A 15671-nucleotide genomic window follows, 5' to 3' on the forward strand; every position below is an offset into this window, starting at 1 on the left:
ACGTTGAAGTGACATATATATCAATGTCCCTCAAGTGTATCTGTACAGTTTCAGTGTTACAGCATCAAAAGCCATCTGTGGAGAGATTCACAGTGGTTACAATGGATTCCAATAATAAAGTATTTTGTTTGAATATATATACATATAAACATATAGGGAACTTTTCCCCCCCGTTACTTTAAGTATGAACATATTCTTCAACACTATATTTTAATCATTCGACAAACAAAGGAAGCCATTTTTTAAATGTTGCCTAAACAGAAGCAGCTGTAAAATAACTGTCTAAATAAAATAGGAACACTGCAACATGCAGAATTTTGATTTAAATCAGTAAATATCTGATGACATAATAAGTAAGGCCCAGGCCTAAAGCGACCTTAAAGCTTCATTAATTTTTGTGTATAAGGTTTCAATCAGGACAGATACGATATCCCTTTAAATGCGTCAGCTCGTAGTTTTCTACCTGGTTCAAGAATTTTGATTTGCATGGACGAGAAAATAATGTGTATTGTGATTATTGCAAACAAAGAAATCTAAAGAACACACAGAAAAAATTAATAAATCATAAAACAGACTTGTGGGTTTGAGGGTTTCTACAGCAGACATCAGAATACTTTAGATAGAAAGAAATTCTGCAGACTCTCTGTCTGTCCGAGACACATGGATGTCGATTACTGCTTGAGTCATTGCATCAAAAAAAAAAAACACCCCCTAAAAGCTTTAGGTGGACAGTTTAACAGCCAGATATCTGATTGTAAAAAGTGTGGGAAGTGCGTCACATATTCTATTTAGAGAAAAATGTTGCAGTGTTCGTTGTTCAACATTTTCTCAATATAACTATCAACATAAAACCAAAACATTAATTCTGCCCAGCCCGTTTTGTTGAATAATAAGCCCTATAGAGATATTAAACATGGCAACCTGTTTTTCCATGCACAGATGTACTGCATATACATAGTCTGATGTCAAACATTGGATTTCAGGATTACATATTGCTTACACTGTTTTAGTTCATTCACATTGCATAGTTGATCTCAAATGACAAAACAACGTAAAGGCGGCCGTGGTGAAGGCAGCAGCCATTGAAAAGGAAGATAGAGTTGTGTAAATTTGATCGACGGCGCGGGATTAAGGCATTATGCAACACTGTTGGGAGTACAAAAAAAATAAATCCAGATGAGATTAGGATCTGGATCCTCGCTCTCTCCAATGCTCTCTGTCTATCCATTCATCGGGCTTCTCCTCTTTCTCTGTTTCATGTGACACATTACCACGGCGGGTGTTCAAAATGATGGATTTTTAAGTTTGCGTGGAGTACCTGCTTTACAGCTTTACAATCACATTAAGACATTCAATATTTCACTGCTTTAATATGAGTAACAATTAAGCAAATGACCATCAGAGCTTCCAACACACATCGACAGATAAATTAGGCCTCATGGACAGGAGCTAAACCTCCTGCTCTTCAAGCTTTTATGCCACTGCCATCTAGAGGGAGAACCATATGCTGCAACATCTGACACATTTACTACTTGTTGTCTTCTAACGAACCTATGAACAAATCAAGTAAATTAACAAACACAACCAGAGACTGTGTTGAAATTATTAGTCAAGATGATCAACACAGAATCCATCTTTTGACACACAATTAACTGTTGTATGTGATTTTCAATTTCACATTTGTTTAGAACTTTTCACTTGCTTGATGTTTCTTCAAATGTGATGATTTGCTGCTTTAAAAAACTAACTATCATTTTCTTTTTTAATGTTGACCAATAAAAGCAATCTGTGACACAATTGTTATCCTCTGGTATCTTTTGATGGACATGTTATGGCCTAACTAATTCCTTAATCTGCTATTGTAATTCCTGCATACATCCATAATAAAGCTAACCCTAATTTACAGTCCTAAGAAAAACATGAACAGGAGTATCAGTGCCTTTTTGTTGTTTTTCAACAAATAACTCCAAGTACAAGTAATATTTCAGAAGCAAGCCAAAACAATGGGTTGCACACTTCATCACATCCATCACGTTCATCTTAATAAGGCCATATCTTCCTCAGGAAACTCTCTTAACACTGACGGAGTAGCTAAATGCTGAGTGAGGTTTTCAGCACCAGGTCACCCAACAGGTGTAAAAAAACAGGGCAGCAACCCTGAGATTTGACTCTTTATGATTTGGGATTTGCTTTGATGCAAACTGTTTTAAGTTTTTCACAATTTAACACAGCTGGAATAAAAATCCTAAAGCTCAAGTTACTGGAAATTTCAAATTTGCTCTTCTTTCCTAAGAGAAAGTCCAACAAAAGCCTGAGACAGATGATTGTGACCCATTTGGTTTCAGCTAAAAGCCCTCAACTTGAAGGTAAAAGCAATAAAAATACTTCAGGACCATCTGACTCTGAACTTTGTAACTGTGACACTGGATAAAATCAGGAAACGTTTCATGTACTGAGACATCATTCATTGGGAATCGGCACCATTTCAAAATGAAATTTACTTCAAAATGAGAGCATAGCTGTCAGAACAAGTTCAAAAATCAGAAATGTACGTAACATCCTGTGTATAAAACACTCATGTACAGGACAGAGAAATGCAGCCATTAAACGTCCATGTGGAGAAATATCGGACACATGAATCACACTGAAACAAGCAAGTGCTGTTTCACAGAACAACCTCTGGGGCAGACACACACACACACACACATCTTCAAGTTGCATAAAGTATCTTAAGAAAATGTTTTTCTTTGTACTTCTCCTAAGATTTGTTAAAACCCCCGAAAGGTTGAGCATATGAAACTTAATACATGTCGTCAAGAAACACATTTTGATAAGATTACATCTTTTGAGTGCCCCTTCAAGTTTTAAGGAATTCCTTAAATTCCATTTTCTGTTGATCAAATGTCTTTAGCAACAAAAGTAAAAGGAAACCAACTTAACGTAGCTTTAAAGGCAACTGAGATAAAGACGCTTCGTTGACTAACATCAAGTGTCCCAAGAGTAGTGTTTTGTTCACAAAAAAATCCTTTAGACGCTTCCTCTTGGCATACTTTACCTCTGCAGACCTACAGTGAGACGCTTCTTGCAACAGTCTGCTAATTTAAACTCACAAGCAAGGAAATAAAAACACCATGAGAGAAATCTTAAAGACAAAAAACTTTCTATGCAGCTACGCAGCTTCTGAGCATATTCCTCATCAGTCCATTGTGGGTAAGCCTGCCTGAATTGTAAGTCTGTGCAAACTATGAGTCTTGGTTGAATGAATGAAATGCGATCTTGGTTCAGCTGTATGTCGACATTGGACTGTGCGTGTTCCTAAGTAGTTAGCAATGATGTTATTATTAAAGCCCAAGCTACATAAACTAACCAACCCACTTTCTCTTTTCTCCAGGCCAACGAGAACCAGCTCTACTTGTTGAAAATACATTGTCTTCGCTCGTGGTTTTATACAAAAGAGGTCTGGATCTGCTGCCTTCAAACCCCGCGGTGTCCTCTCCGTTAGTCTGAGTCTCTGTACCGGCTGCTCTCCGGTGCTGTTTTCACCCATCAGATTTTCTTCCGGACACTAAAAGCCACCGAGTTCCCGTAGAGCAGCCGGTCCCGCTCGCGCACCTCCTCCTGCAGCTTGGCCTCGGCCACGCGCAGCTGTCGGATGGTCGCCTTCATCTCCTTCATCTTCACCTCCATCAGGGCGATGATGTCCCGCTGCTCGTTCAGCTTCCGCAGCAGCTCGGCCGACGTGGTGCCGGTGGTCAGAGAGTACGAGTGGTCCAGCGGGCTGCTGGTCACACTGACGTACTGCACGGGCGGCTGGTGCGCGGCGGACCCGGTCTCCACCGAGGAGTCGTCGGCGGTCAGCTCGTCCGCGCTGCCGACGGTGTAGCACGTCCCCTCCGACTGGGCGGGCAGCCGCGCCGTGCCCAGGTACTCCCCGTTCTGGCCTATCTGCACCACGGTGATGCTGTCATCGCTCGCCTCTCCTCCGGTGGTCCCCTCGGCTCCCTCCGCAGTGCTGCCCAGGACGCTGCTGAGCACGATCCCGGAGGTGGCGGCGGCGGCGGGGGCAGGCACCGCCGCCGCCGCCGCCGCCGACGCCGCCGCGGACACTTTCCTCCCTCTGCCCCGCCGACTCCTGCGCTCGTTCACCCCGCGCAGAGGGAAGAGCGACGGGACCCGGATGGTGTAGGTCTTCCTCCCGCCGGCGAAATGCACGCTGCAGACCCGGTGTCCCGTGGTGGGCTGGAAGGTGCTGAAGCAGCCGCTGACCCCGGCCCGGGAGATGTTCCTCAGCCACAGCTCCCTCAGCGTGGTGTCTTTGGGGAACGTGTAGAAGCGCAGGTCCCGGTCCCGGTGCGAGTTGTTGTAGCACCCAGGGACACAGCACGTGAACCCGGGCATGTTCGCTCCAACGCCGAGGCCAAGCGCGCGGTCTCCGGGTGGAGTTTGGGTTATTTTATTGTTGTTTCTTTATTCTGCGCGTTGTTGTGAAGCTCGGTGGCCTTCAAGCGGAACTACACGTCCCACAACGCTAACGACTTCCTGTTTATTATCACCAAAAGTGAGCCGCTTTTCTCCGGAGGACGGTTGAATCCACCGTAAATCGTCCGGACTGGACGCACGCGGGGCTCTTATTCGGGATGGATTCGAGGCTGATATTTTGTTTTCGGTGGTTAATGTCTCGGTTTGTTCTTCGCGGTGTTATCCTCCATTGAGAACTAAAAGTCCCAGAATGCCTTGCGTTTCCTCTCCAGGCCCGTTAGTGAACTAGCGCCCCTGCTGGTCAGTAGGTGGTAACGCCACTCTGAGCTCTGCTAAGAGAAGGGGACTGTTTATTCCATGCCCAAATCTTTTTATTTAGTTTATTTAGTTTATTTATTTATTTATTTAGTTTATTTATTTATTTATTTATCACCACCACAGGGAAAACAATAATGACGACATGTAAAAGAACAAAAGCTTCAAACACAATGCAGATTTGTTTCTGAATAATCATGTTTCCGAGGGAAATTCTTTAATTGTCTGGTTACATTTGCGCAGATACCATTTTCCTTTGATAATAAAACTGGTTTATTCATGGCTCTGCACACCCACACAGGTGTTTTCCATAACACTGGCTTATTAAAGAGATACTCAGGTAAAAGAGTACAGAACGCTACCCTTCATTCAAGTCCCTTTTTCGAGTGAAAATAGAAAGCTTTTAGTTACTTACATGTCAGTGACGTTACCTGACTATGGTGACCCCCTAAACACTGCCATAAAACCTTGAAAAGGTTTTACAAAGTTGATTACTCAGCATTTATTTCATTCTGGTGATCATTTTATCAGGTGGATTGACGTCTCTCCATCCATGGCCGCTAAGAGGACGCAGCTTTTGTCTTCCATATATTGAATTATTGTGTAAGAAGAGCCTGATATACGTTTCAAGAGACCATCAAGTTGAATTTCATAGTTTCTTTTGACAAATTTAAAGATATGTTAAATATATTTAATGTCACGGTCTGTTTAGTTTGGACCACAGCTGTGGTAAACACGCCTTTGCAGTCTGTTTCTTGACCTCAGATCAACACCTTCACCATGCAATAACTGTAACAATATCCGAACTGTTTCTCTGTCAGTCACAATTCCATGTAACCAAAACTTTTGGTGCATCCATCCATAACCATGACACTGACCAGATGTTTCCAGTTGCTGTTCAATAAAGGTTGCCAGCACAGCCACATCGGTTTTATTCTTTCTACGCCAGAGCTGCTTCTTGCTTAAAATCCTTTCAAAGTAATTATGACTTTTTATCTCATAATTATGACTCATTATTTTATTAAAATAAAATTATTATGACTTTTTTTTATCTCATTATTATTTTTATAAAATAAAATTATTGTGACTTTTTATGTCATTATTATTTTTATAAAATAAAATTAGTGTGACTTTTTATCTCATTATTATGACTTTTTATCTCATTGTGACTTTTTTATCTCATTATTATTTTTATAAAATGAAATTAGTGTTACTTTTTTTAAAATTATTGTGACATCTCATTATTATTTAAAAAAAAAAAACAATTATTGTGACTTTTTATCTCATCATAATGTCTTTTTATCTCATTATTACTTTTTTTTTTAAATAAAATTATTGTGACTTTTTTATCCCATTATTATTTTTATAAAATAAAATTATTATGACTTTTTATGTCATTATTGTGACATCTCATTATTATTTAAAAAAAATAAATTCTTGTGACTTTTTATGACATTATTGTGACTTTTTATCTCATTATAATGTCTTTTTATTCATTATTATTTTTTTTTTTAATAAAATTATTATGACTTTTTTATGTCATTATTATATTTATAAAATGAAATTAGTGTGACTTTTTATGTCATTATTATGACATCATTATAATGTCTTTTTTTTATTATTACATTTTTTTCTTTTTTATGTCATTTTTATTTATAAAATAATTATGACTTTTTATTTCATTATTATATTTATGAAATGAAATTATTGTGACTTTTTATCTCATTATAATGTCTTTTTATCTCATTATCATTTTTATAAAATATAATTATTATGACTTTTTATCTCATTATTAAGAGTTTTTATCTCATTATTATTTTTTATAAAATACAATTATTATGACTTTTTAACTCATTATTATGACTTCCCATGTGGATTTTTTAGTCATCAAGGCTAAGTTTTCATCTTGTTTTTTTCTTTCACTGATGGAAATCAGTTTCAGCTTCCATAGTTTCCTTCAACTGCTTGGCAATTTTGCTATCTGAAACAGCACATTAAAACCATGCATGTCTGCATGTGGTAGTAACCTTCATTATCCACTTGATGGCCTTGTAGATTCCTCCTTTGTGATTGAACCTGTGGTGGCCGTCACAACACGCCCCAAATCTCAAGATGTACTGGTTTGGATGATGTCATCTTTCCAATCATCCCCATATAACCATTACTCCACCTGTCAGAAACACATTAGCAGACACATCTGTAGTTTGAGGAATAGATTACAGTTGAACCCACAAATACATCCTTTGATGAAATTTGGGAAGTTTTAAGTCTGGTATAGATCTTTTTATACGACAGAAAACCGACTTTAAGGATGTTAATTTAGCTTCAGACTCTATTGCCTGATATTAAAAGATATTTCCAAAAGAAAAAACTTAAAATCTGATCAAACTGTTTTCTACCAAATAAACAAAATGTAAGGAATAAGTTGGGAAACTTAAACACGCTTTATGCAAATGAGCACTACAGGTTTGTAACTGTCTACTCCAGTAGCCTGCATCAATGTGTAATTATTATTCAGTGAGACCAGGGAATTGAAAGCAGGATTAATCAGCGTGAAATGTGTGAAGCACTAACAAACACAGGTTTTTGAGGAGCATTATGCTCACACTTGGTAAGGACGTAGCACATTAATGTGTTGGTGGCTGACATGCTTCTTAATGGCAAAGGTGATCACCAAGAAGTGATATTTGTAGACTGCTTTACTACATTTCTTGATCGATATATTAACAGAAATTAACTTTGAAAAAGATATATATATCAAAATTCTAGGTATTTTCTGAAATATTCTACCAGAGTGTACTCTATATACACTCTACATGAACAGAAACAACATAGCCTAATAGGGCTACAAGTTAAACAAATTGGTGGACACCTGCCAGTTAGTGTGCCATGAACTGCACAGTTAATGAATGGTTATGGTTAAAGAAACCATAATAGGCCTGTTGAATCTATTTTAAAGTAACTATAGCAAACTCTTATTGTTTAAAATGTAACTTGTAGAAATACACAAAAACTAAAACTAAAAACAAACATGAAGTCAACTTTCAAAGGAGGCTAACATACTGAATCATGGGAAAACATGGTGTCCGATTAAAGAGTGCACTTGCGCCACGGGAACATACTAGTAACATAAATTAATCCATCATATTTGAGTTATTAACATTTAATATAAAAAGCACTGTGTTTTACAGGGAACAGCTTAATGTGTGTTTGTTGTTTACACGCGTAGGGCCAAAGCCAAACATCGAGTCCAGCTGGTGGCGTCGGTGTAACCCTAGCTGCATTCTCCATTGGTGACCAATCTCGGCTTCTTGTAGACTCTCCGTCCCTCCACACCGTCCTGCCGTTGCTACTGAAGTTACCATTAGCAACTGGGCAGCGCGCGACCGAACACCTCACCGCTGATGTTGTCCTGGAAACACAGTAGGTAGCTCATGTTACATCCGCTGTAGGTTGATTCAGAGCTCGTTTAAATACTTTACACGGGTTTACTTCACATAAATGACTTTGTTAGTTAATGTGTGTTAATGTGTGTTTGCTCTGCGGATGCCTGGCCCGGCTAGCTGAACGTGCTAGCTAATGTTATCAGCAGTGTAGCTAGCTTAGTGTGTGTGTGTGTGTGTGTGTGTGTGTGTGTGTGTGTGTGTGTGTGTGTGTGTGTGTGTGTGTGTGTGTGTGTGTGTGTGTGTGTGTGTGAGTGAGAGAGAGCCTCTGGGTCAGTTATTGGCCTGTATTGGTTAAGTGTGTGGCCCCTCATCAGCAGGGTTGGTGTCCTGTATAGATGGTGATGGTCACTGGAGACATGGTTTGGCTTTGTTATCTGACACGTGACTCTCTGTGTCAGAGGAGGCTTCAGCTGCTGTCAGCCTGGGTCATGTATGTTTGTGTGGCCACGCTGTCTGCACCCTGGGGTGATGCAATGTGAGAAAAGCGAGATCTTATATGTCTACAGGGAGAGACACTGTAACCTCACCCCTCACCCCTCACCCTCCTCCTCTGTGGAGAGCACACAGTGGGCAGGTGCCCCACAGCACGAGCCCACTGACCACAGTTTCATGGACGAATGAAGTCCACAGCAGTCACAAGTCCATAACAGATAACCTGTTTAAGGGAAAGCACACAGACATAAATGGCCACAGAGGTGGAGGTGACGTTGACTTTCGGTGGGTGTGGAGCCTCTGAGGAATGGTATGTTAACTATGTAGCAGGACACAATGTAAGTGGCCGTGGGAGATGACTGATAAGAAAAACTGGTCTAGACCTCCATCGGACATGTTTGTCCTGTTTATTAATGCCGTCACAATAGATACTAGAGAAGTTTTCCTACGAGACATGTTATTGTCTGTGGTTTGGTTCATCGTAGCACTTTGATTTAGACTAAATGTCTTGAATCAGCATTACAGTAAAGTGATTTTCTGAATTTATTTAACTGCTTTAGCTGAATGAACAATAAATGTGTTCAACTATTGTATGGAAACAACGTAAAATACAACAAAAAACTGTGATTTTGTCAATGTCACATAGCGTCATCGGTCTCTTAATGTATTTTTTACAGGTGCAGTAAGCTCTCCTGGAATTTTCGGCTCTTGTGATGTCGGTGAGGCCAGCCATGGTTATCACGTAAGGTCGCAGTGAGTGGCACTGCCATGTTGCCAGGAGTCGGTGTATTTGGCACGGGCAGCACAGCCCGAGTGCTTGTCCCGTTGTTGAAAGCTGAAGGCTTTGAGGTTCATGCACTCTGGGGGCGAAGCGAAGAGGAAGCGTGCTGCTTGGCAAGGGAGCTTGGCATCCCGTTTCACACCAGCCGATCTGATGACGTCCTTCTGCATCAAGATGTCGACCTTGTTTGCATCTATATACCACCCTCAATGACAAGACAGATTGCTGTCAAAGCACTGGGTAAGAGGTCATAAACACACATTCTCCTTTACTGAAATGCAGATTTATTTACTTTTGTCAGGCAGTCCTGTCCAAAAACCTTGGGCATATTTAAAGTGTATAACTTGCACTTTTACACTAAACATTTGGCCTACAAATATTCACTCATCAGGGTTAGGGTTAGGGGTCATCATAATTCATAATACTTACAGCATCGCTATTCATTTTCTTTTACATGTTCAGTTTTTTTGTGTTCATGATAACACTCAAGTACGATTAGTTTTCCTCCAAAATGCCAAGTCAAATTATTACATTCCATTTTCCACTGACACTGTATTACCAGTTACACAAACTGCTAATGTGACTAGACCCAGCAGGGCGTGGCAGGTTAGCTCTGCAATAGATGTGACATTTTGGCTGCAATTACAGTACTCCCCAAAGTATGCATATACTGAAAATGTAACACATCTCTCAAGAGATGTGATAAATGGGGTTCATACCCTTGACCACAGGGACCGTAGCAATTTGAGGGGGAAAGAAACAAAACAAACCTCACCGACAAAAACGTGAAATTCCTCACATCACACATTTGCTAGTAGCACATTGAAGCAAACATAATCCGCACATGTTCTTATCAGAGAAGGGTCGATCTATAAAGTTAACTTACTGTATCTGATGAAATTCCTGAGTGTTGACCTCAGCTTCCTGTTTTAGTTTCAACTTCCTGAGTGTGTTCCCACCAAAGGACTTATCCACGGCAATACTTCCAAGGGGAACTAAAGGCAGGCGATCACCATATATAAAGGCTATACACACCCTCTGTGCTATCACAGAGCACTGAGACACTAAGTCTGCCTTACACCTTCAAATCACAATAATATACACCCAGTTGCCATTTTTAAAGGTAGTCTAATGCAACAGTTTTGACATAAATCCTTCTTTTTTTTTACTCAAGCTAATAAGAGAGTCATTGAATCATTTTTTTGGCTTTATTTTGGAGGTTGCAAGTTGTCTTTTGATGCTGTTGAATTTTATTACCTTATTCTGAGAGCTGTTTAAATAACTTTGTCTACCCTAATTGATATAACCATTTATATAAATTAGGGTAGACAAAGTTATCAAAAACCAACATGCAACCTCCAAAATAAAGCCAATAACTTGATTCAACAGCAAGTGTTAGTGTTTATGAAACCTAAATTGTGTGTAGAGCTTTATTACTAATTACAGGCAGATCAATTACCATAGTTTTTTTGTTTATGTTGAGACAACCAAAAATCATAAAAGGTATTTATTTGAGGTTGCGCGATTTGCCAGATTGTATCTTTTGAAATGTACATTTCTAGTATTCTCATTGCACCTGCCTATGTCAGTCATATAGTGCTGCAGGGACGACATATTCTGCTAAGCCAACCCAGAAACTAGCATCGCAGTGGTTCCCTCGGCAAAAAGCCAATGGAATTTTTACATTGGATTTGGGATTATAGCAGAAAAAAGCTCTGTGGCAAACAAACGTTTATGATACTTGCTGTTTTGTTCAGAAAGATAATATTCACAAATGAACAGAATTAGAATTCAGTTTTATCTGAATAATGATAACCTCTGCCTTTCCCTCTCTCTTTGCAGGTATTGGTAAGAATGTTTTGTGTGAGAAAGCCGCAACTGCTGTGGATTCATTCAAGATGGTGACTGCAGCCAGATACTACCCACAGCTGCTCAGCATTATGGGTAATACTCTGCGCTTCCTGCCAGCATTTGTGGCAATGCGCCAGCTGCTGGTGGAGGGATACATTGGAGAAATGCAGGTGTGTGACGTCCGGGTCTATGGCCCCAGCCTCCTTGATCAGTCTTACGGCTGGACATGTGAGGAGCTGATGGGAGGAGGCGGTCTGCACACTGTCGGCTCTTCCATCATTGACCTTCTAAGTTACTTAACCGGTGCACGAGCCCATCGTGTTCACGGCTTACTGCGGACCTTTGTACAACAAAGTGGTTTGATCCGAGGCATCCGCCGCGTCACCAGCGATGACTTCTGCTTCTTCCAAATGTTGATGGGTGGAGCTGGGTCTAGCTCTAGTGGTGTGTGCTGCACTGTGACCCTGAACTTCAACATGCCAGGGTCGTTTGTGCACGAGGTCATGATAGTTGGATCCACTGGGAGACTGGTTGCCAGGGGGGCAGAGCTGTATGGTCAACGCAATGGGAGTAAAGGTGAGGAGCTGTTGCTAGGCGACAGTGGGTGGGTGGGACCAGAGGTAAAAGAGATGCCCCTACCTCACCTGCGGGGTCTGAGCTCCATGGTAAAGGCACTGAGACAGTCTTTTCAGGCTCACGAGGAGCGCAGGTCATGGGCACGAGGACCGGTTGCCATGGCACCAACATTTGAGGATGGTCTGTATGTGCAGACGGTGGTGGAGGCGGTGAAACGTTCCAGCTGTAGTGGAGAATGGGAGTGTGTTGAAATCATGAGTCAGGAGCCGGATCCGAATCACAACCTGTGTGAGGCTCTGCAGAGAAATAAGAACTAAATATATTTATACACCCAGTGCAACTTCTACATGTGTCTGACAAAACTGGGCTCTGAATGTTTCTATATTAATTCAGCTGCAGAGGCAGTTTACATTACCCATGACTACTTTTTGCATTTTCACATTCTGTCACATATTGAGCAGAATACTTTAATTTAGAAAAAACATGACTGTGTAGTGGATGTTTGTGTCCTCGCAGTTATGATCTGTTTGTACACTTAGTTTGTTACCACAGCTCCATTATTCTGATTCCCAACAAAAAATATTTAAATAACTGTCTGTTTCAGTTTACACGTTTATTACCTTTGCCATGCCAAAAAGTTGACACAGTTGTTATTTTCACTGAAGCTTAAAGACACAGAGTTATGAGTGCATATTTGTCAGCTGTCAGAAAGGCACCACACCTTTGTCAAATATTGGCCATGAGCAAAATTCCTTGGGAGTAAAAAAAAAAACAACCTTTCAATGGATGTCTGACTCTTTTCCTCCCTTTTGATTATCATGTTTGGATACATTTCTGTATTTTAAGAAACAGGCAATTTGTTGTGTTTTATTGTCAGAGATAGTGCAAATAAACGTATACTTTATATTTGTAATTGGACAAGAGCATGGCTCCTCCTAAAGTATGCCAGAATTTCTTTGAATATTTCCTCTTTAGAAGGTTTTTATTTATTTATTAAAAAAAAATTCTAAAATCATCACACCATAGGTGGTTAAAGTGTTTGCCAAAGTTTACAATTACACCAATAAATGACTAACTTGGCATCAGCACAATTAATACAAAGTTGTTAACTTGGTGCACAGGCATATACTTTCTTCTACCCAATTTAGGTCATGACCAATTGTTGAGCCAAGTCAAGCCATTAATTTGGTAATGTTTAGTAACGTGGCTCATTAAAAGGTAACTGTAAGTGTACAGTTCAACCAAGAAAACATTTGAATGTCTGTTGTACATAACATTTAGATTTTGGTGTTCCTTTATTCCATACCTGAATAGCACCTTATTCTGAAAGGAAGTGTTGACCTCTGAAATGAATGTGAATATCAAAGCATGAGGATGATTTGACTAACAAAACATGACTGGCAGAATTCAAATGATGCTACGTTGGAGCTCAGCCTCTATTAACCTCAGAATAATGGAGCTGTGCAGAGTTTTGTTTTATTTTTTTTGTATATTTGTAATGTGTGATGATAAGCATGCAGTCTAAGATTGCAAGAGGGGCTTGTAGATCTTTATGTTATGATATAACATGGCATAAATAAGATAGCAGGGATTGAGTAAAATAAGCTATTTAGAAAACTGAAAAATAAAAAGTCTAGTTTGTAGCAATGCCCCTAAAAATGCCCAATTCTTAAAGTGATACTTAATCTTAAGTCTTTCTTTTGGGTCTCTTTCGCACCCTGTCGGCTGCAAAGATATTTCCTTCTTCACAAACAGAACAGCTATTAGTGAGCAGGAGTTCTTGACTGCTGCAGTACTACAGTAGTGACATGTTTTCATAATGGAAGAAGTATCAAACCATCTAAACTTCACACCACTCTTGGAGCATTCATATGTTCAATCATCATTTCATCAAAATGTACTACTTCCAGATATATACACTACTGTAAGAAGCTTCAATGAGGTTGATAGTGCAACACAGATGCAATGATTTTTATAATATAAATCGTTGGCTTGTTCAAATGGAACATACAGTAGGACAAAGGTGAAGTAGATTATGCCTCAGTGAAAGGGATTTATAGGAATGTTTGGTACCTGTTTTTCCACTGTGAAAACTCACTAATGCTAATCTATTTAACCATTGAAACTGACTGTGAAGAAGGAAATCACCATCTCTTAGAAGCCACCTGTCAAGTTTTACACATCAAGTTTACAGGACGAGCATTTGATGCTCAGATTATAGATTTTAAGGTGGAGTATCAAATTAAATATTACATGAGCAGAAACCGGCTTGTTCTAGTAAAATTACAGATTAGTGACCTTTTATTGTTAAACTGTCAAAAGTTTTAGATGCAAACCCTGAGAGAGTATTTGACAACTAAATTTAGTTTAAAAGGTTTGTTTACATGTGTTACCCATCAAAGTAATTTTATGTGTTTTTATGTTTAGATTTTGTTTCATGCGATCTATGCATTTAAAGTTATAACAGATGTTTAAATTAAGAGAGTGGAGACACGATCCACCCCAATACACCATTCATCCTGAAACCCTACTGATCTTTTCATTGAGTAGAACCACTGGACTAATTTGCTCAGACCACGAGAAGGAATTGTTGAACAGTTTACGGTTGTTGTAGTCACTCACTGTGTCTCAGCACTGCTGAATATCCTGAATAATATTGGGCCTCAGGGCTCCTTCTGCTGAGACAGGAGGTGAAAACAGAAACAGTGTGTTACTTTGATTTGATTGGTCTGTTCCCTTCTTAGACCTACGCAGAATCTGCAAATAGGGATACATACACTTAACACGCTTACCTCACGCTATCCCAACAGTGCTTTACAAAATCGATTAATCAAGTTTACATTGAGTGTCTTTTATGAAACACATCACATTTGCCTGCAGGATGTTCTCTAACCCGCCACTATTAAAATGCATTCCAACTAAGTTTTCACCTTCATGTTGCTCTTGTTTTGTTTTTTGCACTGATAACTGATGAAATGCCACATATTTAATATGCAGCGTGGTGCTCACAGCGGCCGGCTTACTGCAAAAATGAATTTAACATGTCTGTATAAGGAAGACTTTTTGTATTTATTTATGTCTTGGTGTGGAGAAAGTTTCACAACCTTTATTCTGTTCAGTGTTTGTGTTTTCAGCCTGTGAATTTTGGTTGTGATATTTATCTTGTTTAGATTTAGTGTTGTTTTAATTGATAATATGGCTTTTTGAGCACAATGTGTTGCATTTAAGTTGGTAAACTGTACTGTTCATCTACCTTACAGATCTCTCCTTAAATAAAAACAGTTGTATTTATTTAGTGTTGTTGGTCAAACTTCAGTTTATTATTTTGAAACTACATGCAAAGTTTTTAACATAATCATATATTTTGTAAAAAAAAAAGAAAGTTCTGCTCCGGTCAGTTGTGTCAGCGTTCTAGACTGAGCTATCATCATGCTTATCTTTACCTATAATCAGTCTGAGTACTCGCATCATGCCTCATCTCCATAGTCATCATTCTCCATGGGAGCATTATGCTACAGTCGTGGGGATTACAGGATCTGCACATTTTACATTCCAAATATATATTTCAATAGCTGTTGAATGAAATGATCAATATGAGCTGTGCGCATTTGTATTACTATGGGACAATTACAAGTGCCACGTTACTGGTTTTATCTTATAGTTACACATGCACATGTCATAACACATGAGCAGGAATTTCCTGAATGACAGAACAACATTCCTGTGTTTACATATGGTTCAATATTAATAAACACATTCAACAATTAAAAGTCCCTCTGTACCTTCACCAA

General features: G+C 39.4%; 2 protein-coding genes across 2 annotated transcripts; one reads left to right on the forward strand and one right to left on the reverse strand.

Annotated features, from left to right (window-relative positions):
• Positions 1 to 879: 879 nt before the first annotated feature.
• On the reverse strand, positions 880 to 6893 carry thap11 (THAP domain containing 11). The gene is made up of 2 exons (XM_054613463.1): positions 6822 to 6893; positions 880 to 4808 (listed from the first exon to the last, which is right to left on the reverse strand). Exon 2 carries the CDS (start codon positions 4396 to 4398, stop codon positions 3547 to 3549), a length of 852 nt encoding a protein of 283 aa, XP_054469438.1. The 5' UTR covers positions 4399 to 4808; positions 6822 to 6893; the 3' UTR covers positions 880 to 3546.
• Positions 6894 to 7865: 972 nt separating this feature from the next.
• gfod2 (glucose-fructose oxidoreductase domain containing 2) lies at positions 7866 to 15143 on the forward strand. Its single transcript, XM_054613451.1, has 4 exons — positions 7866 to 7918; positions 8024 to 8217; positions 9350 to 9693; positions 11296 to 15143. The coding sequence occupies exons 3-4, from the start codon at positions 9441 to 9443 to the stop codon at positions 12195 to 12197; spliced, it is 1155 nt and encodes a 384-aa protein (XP_054469426.1). The 5' UTR covers positions 7866 to 7918; positions 8024 to 8217; positions 9350 to 9440; the 3' UTR covers positions 12198 to 15143.
• Positions 15144 to 15671: the final 528 nt, after the last annotated feature.

This window comes from Anoplopoma fimbria, chromosome 2 (assembly GCF_027596085.1).
Source record: "Anoplopoma fimbria isolate UVic2021 breed Golden Eagle Sablefish chromosome 2, Afim_UVic_2022, whole genome shotgun sequence".
NCBI lineage: Eukaryota > Metazoa > Chordata > Actinopteri > Perciformes > Anoplopomatidae > Anoplopoma > Anoplopoma fimbria.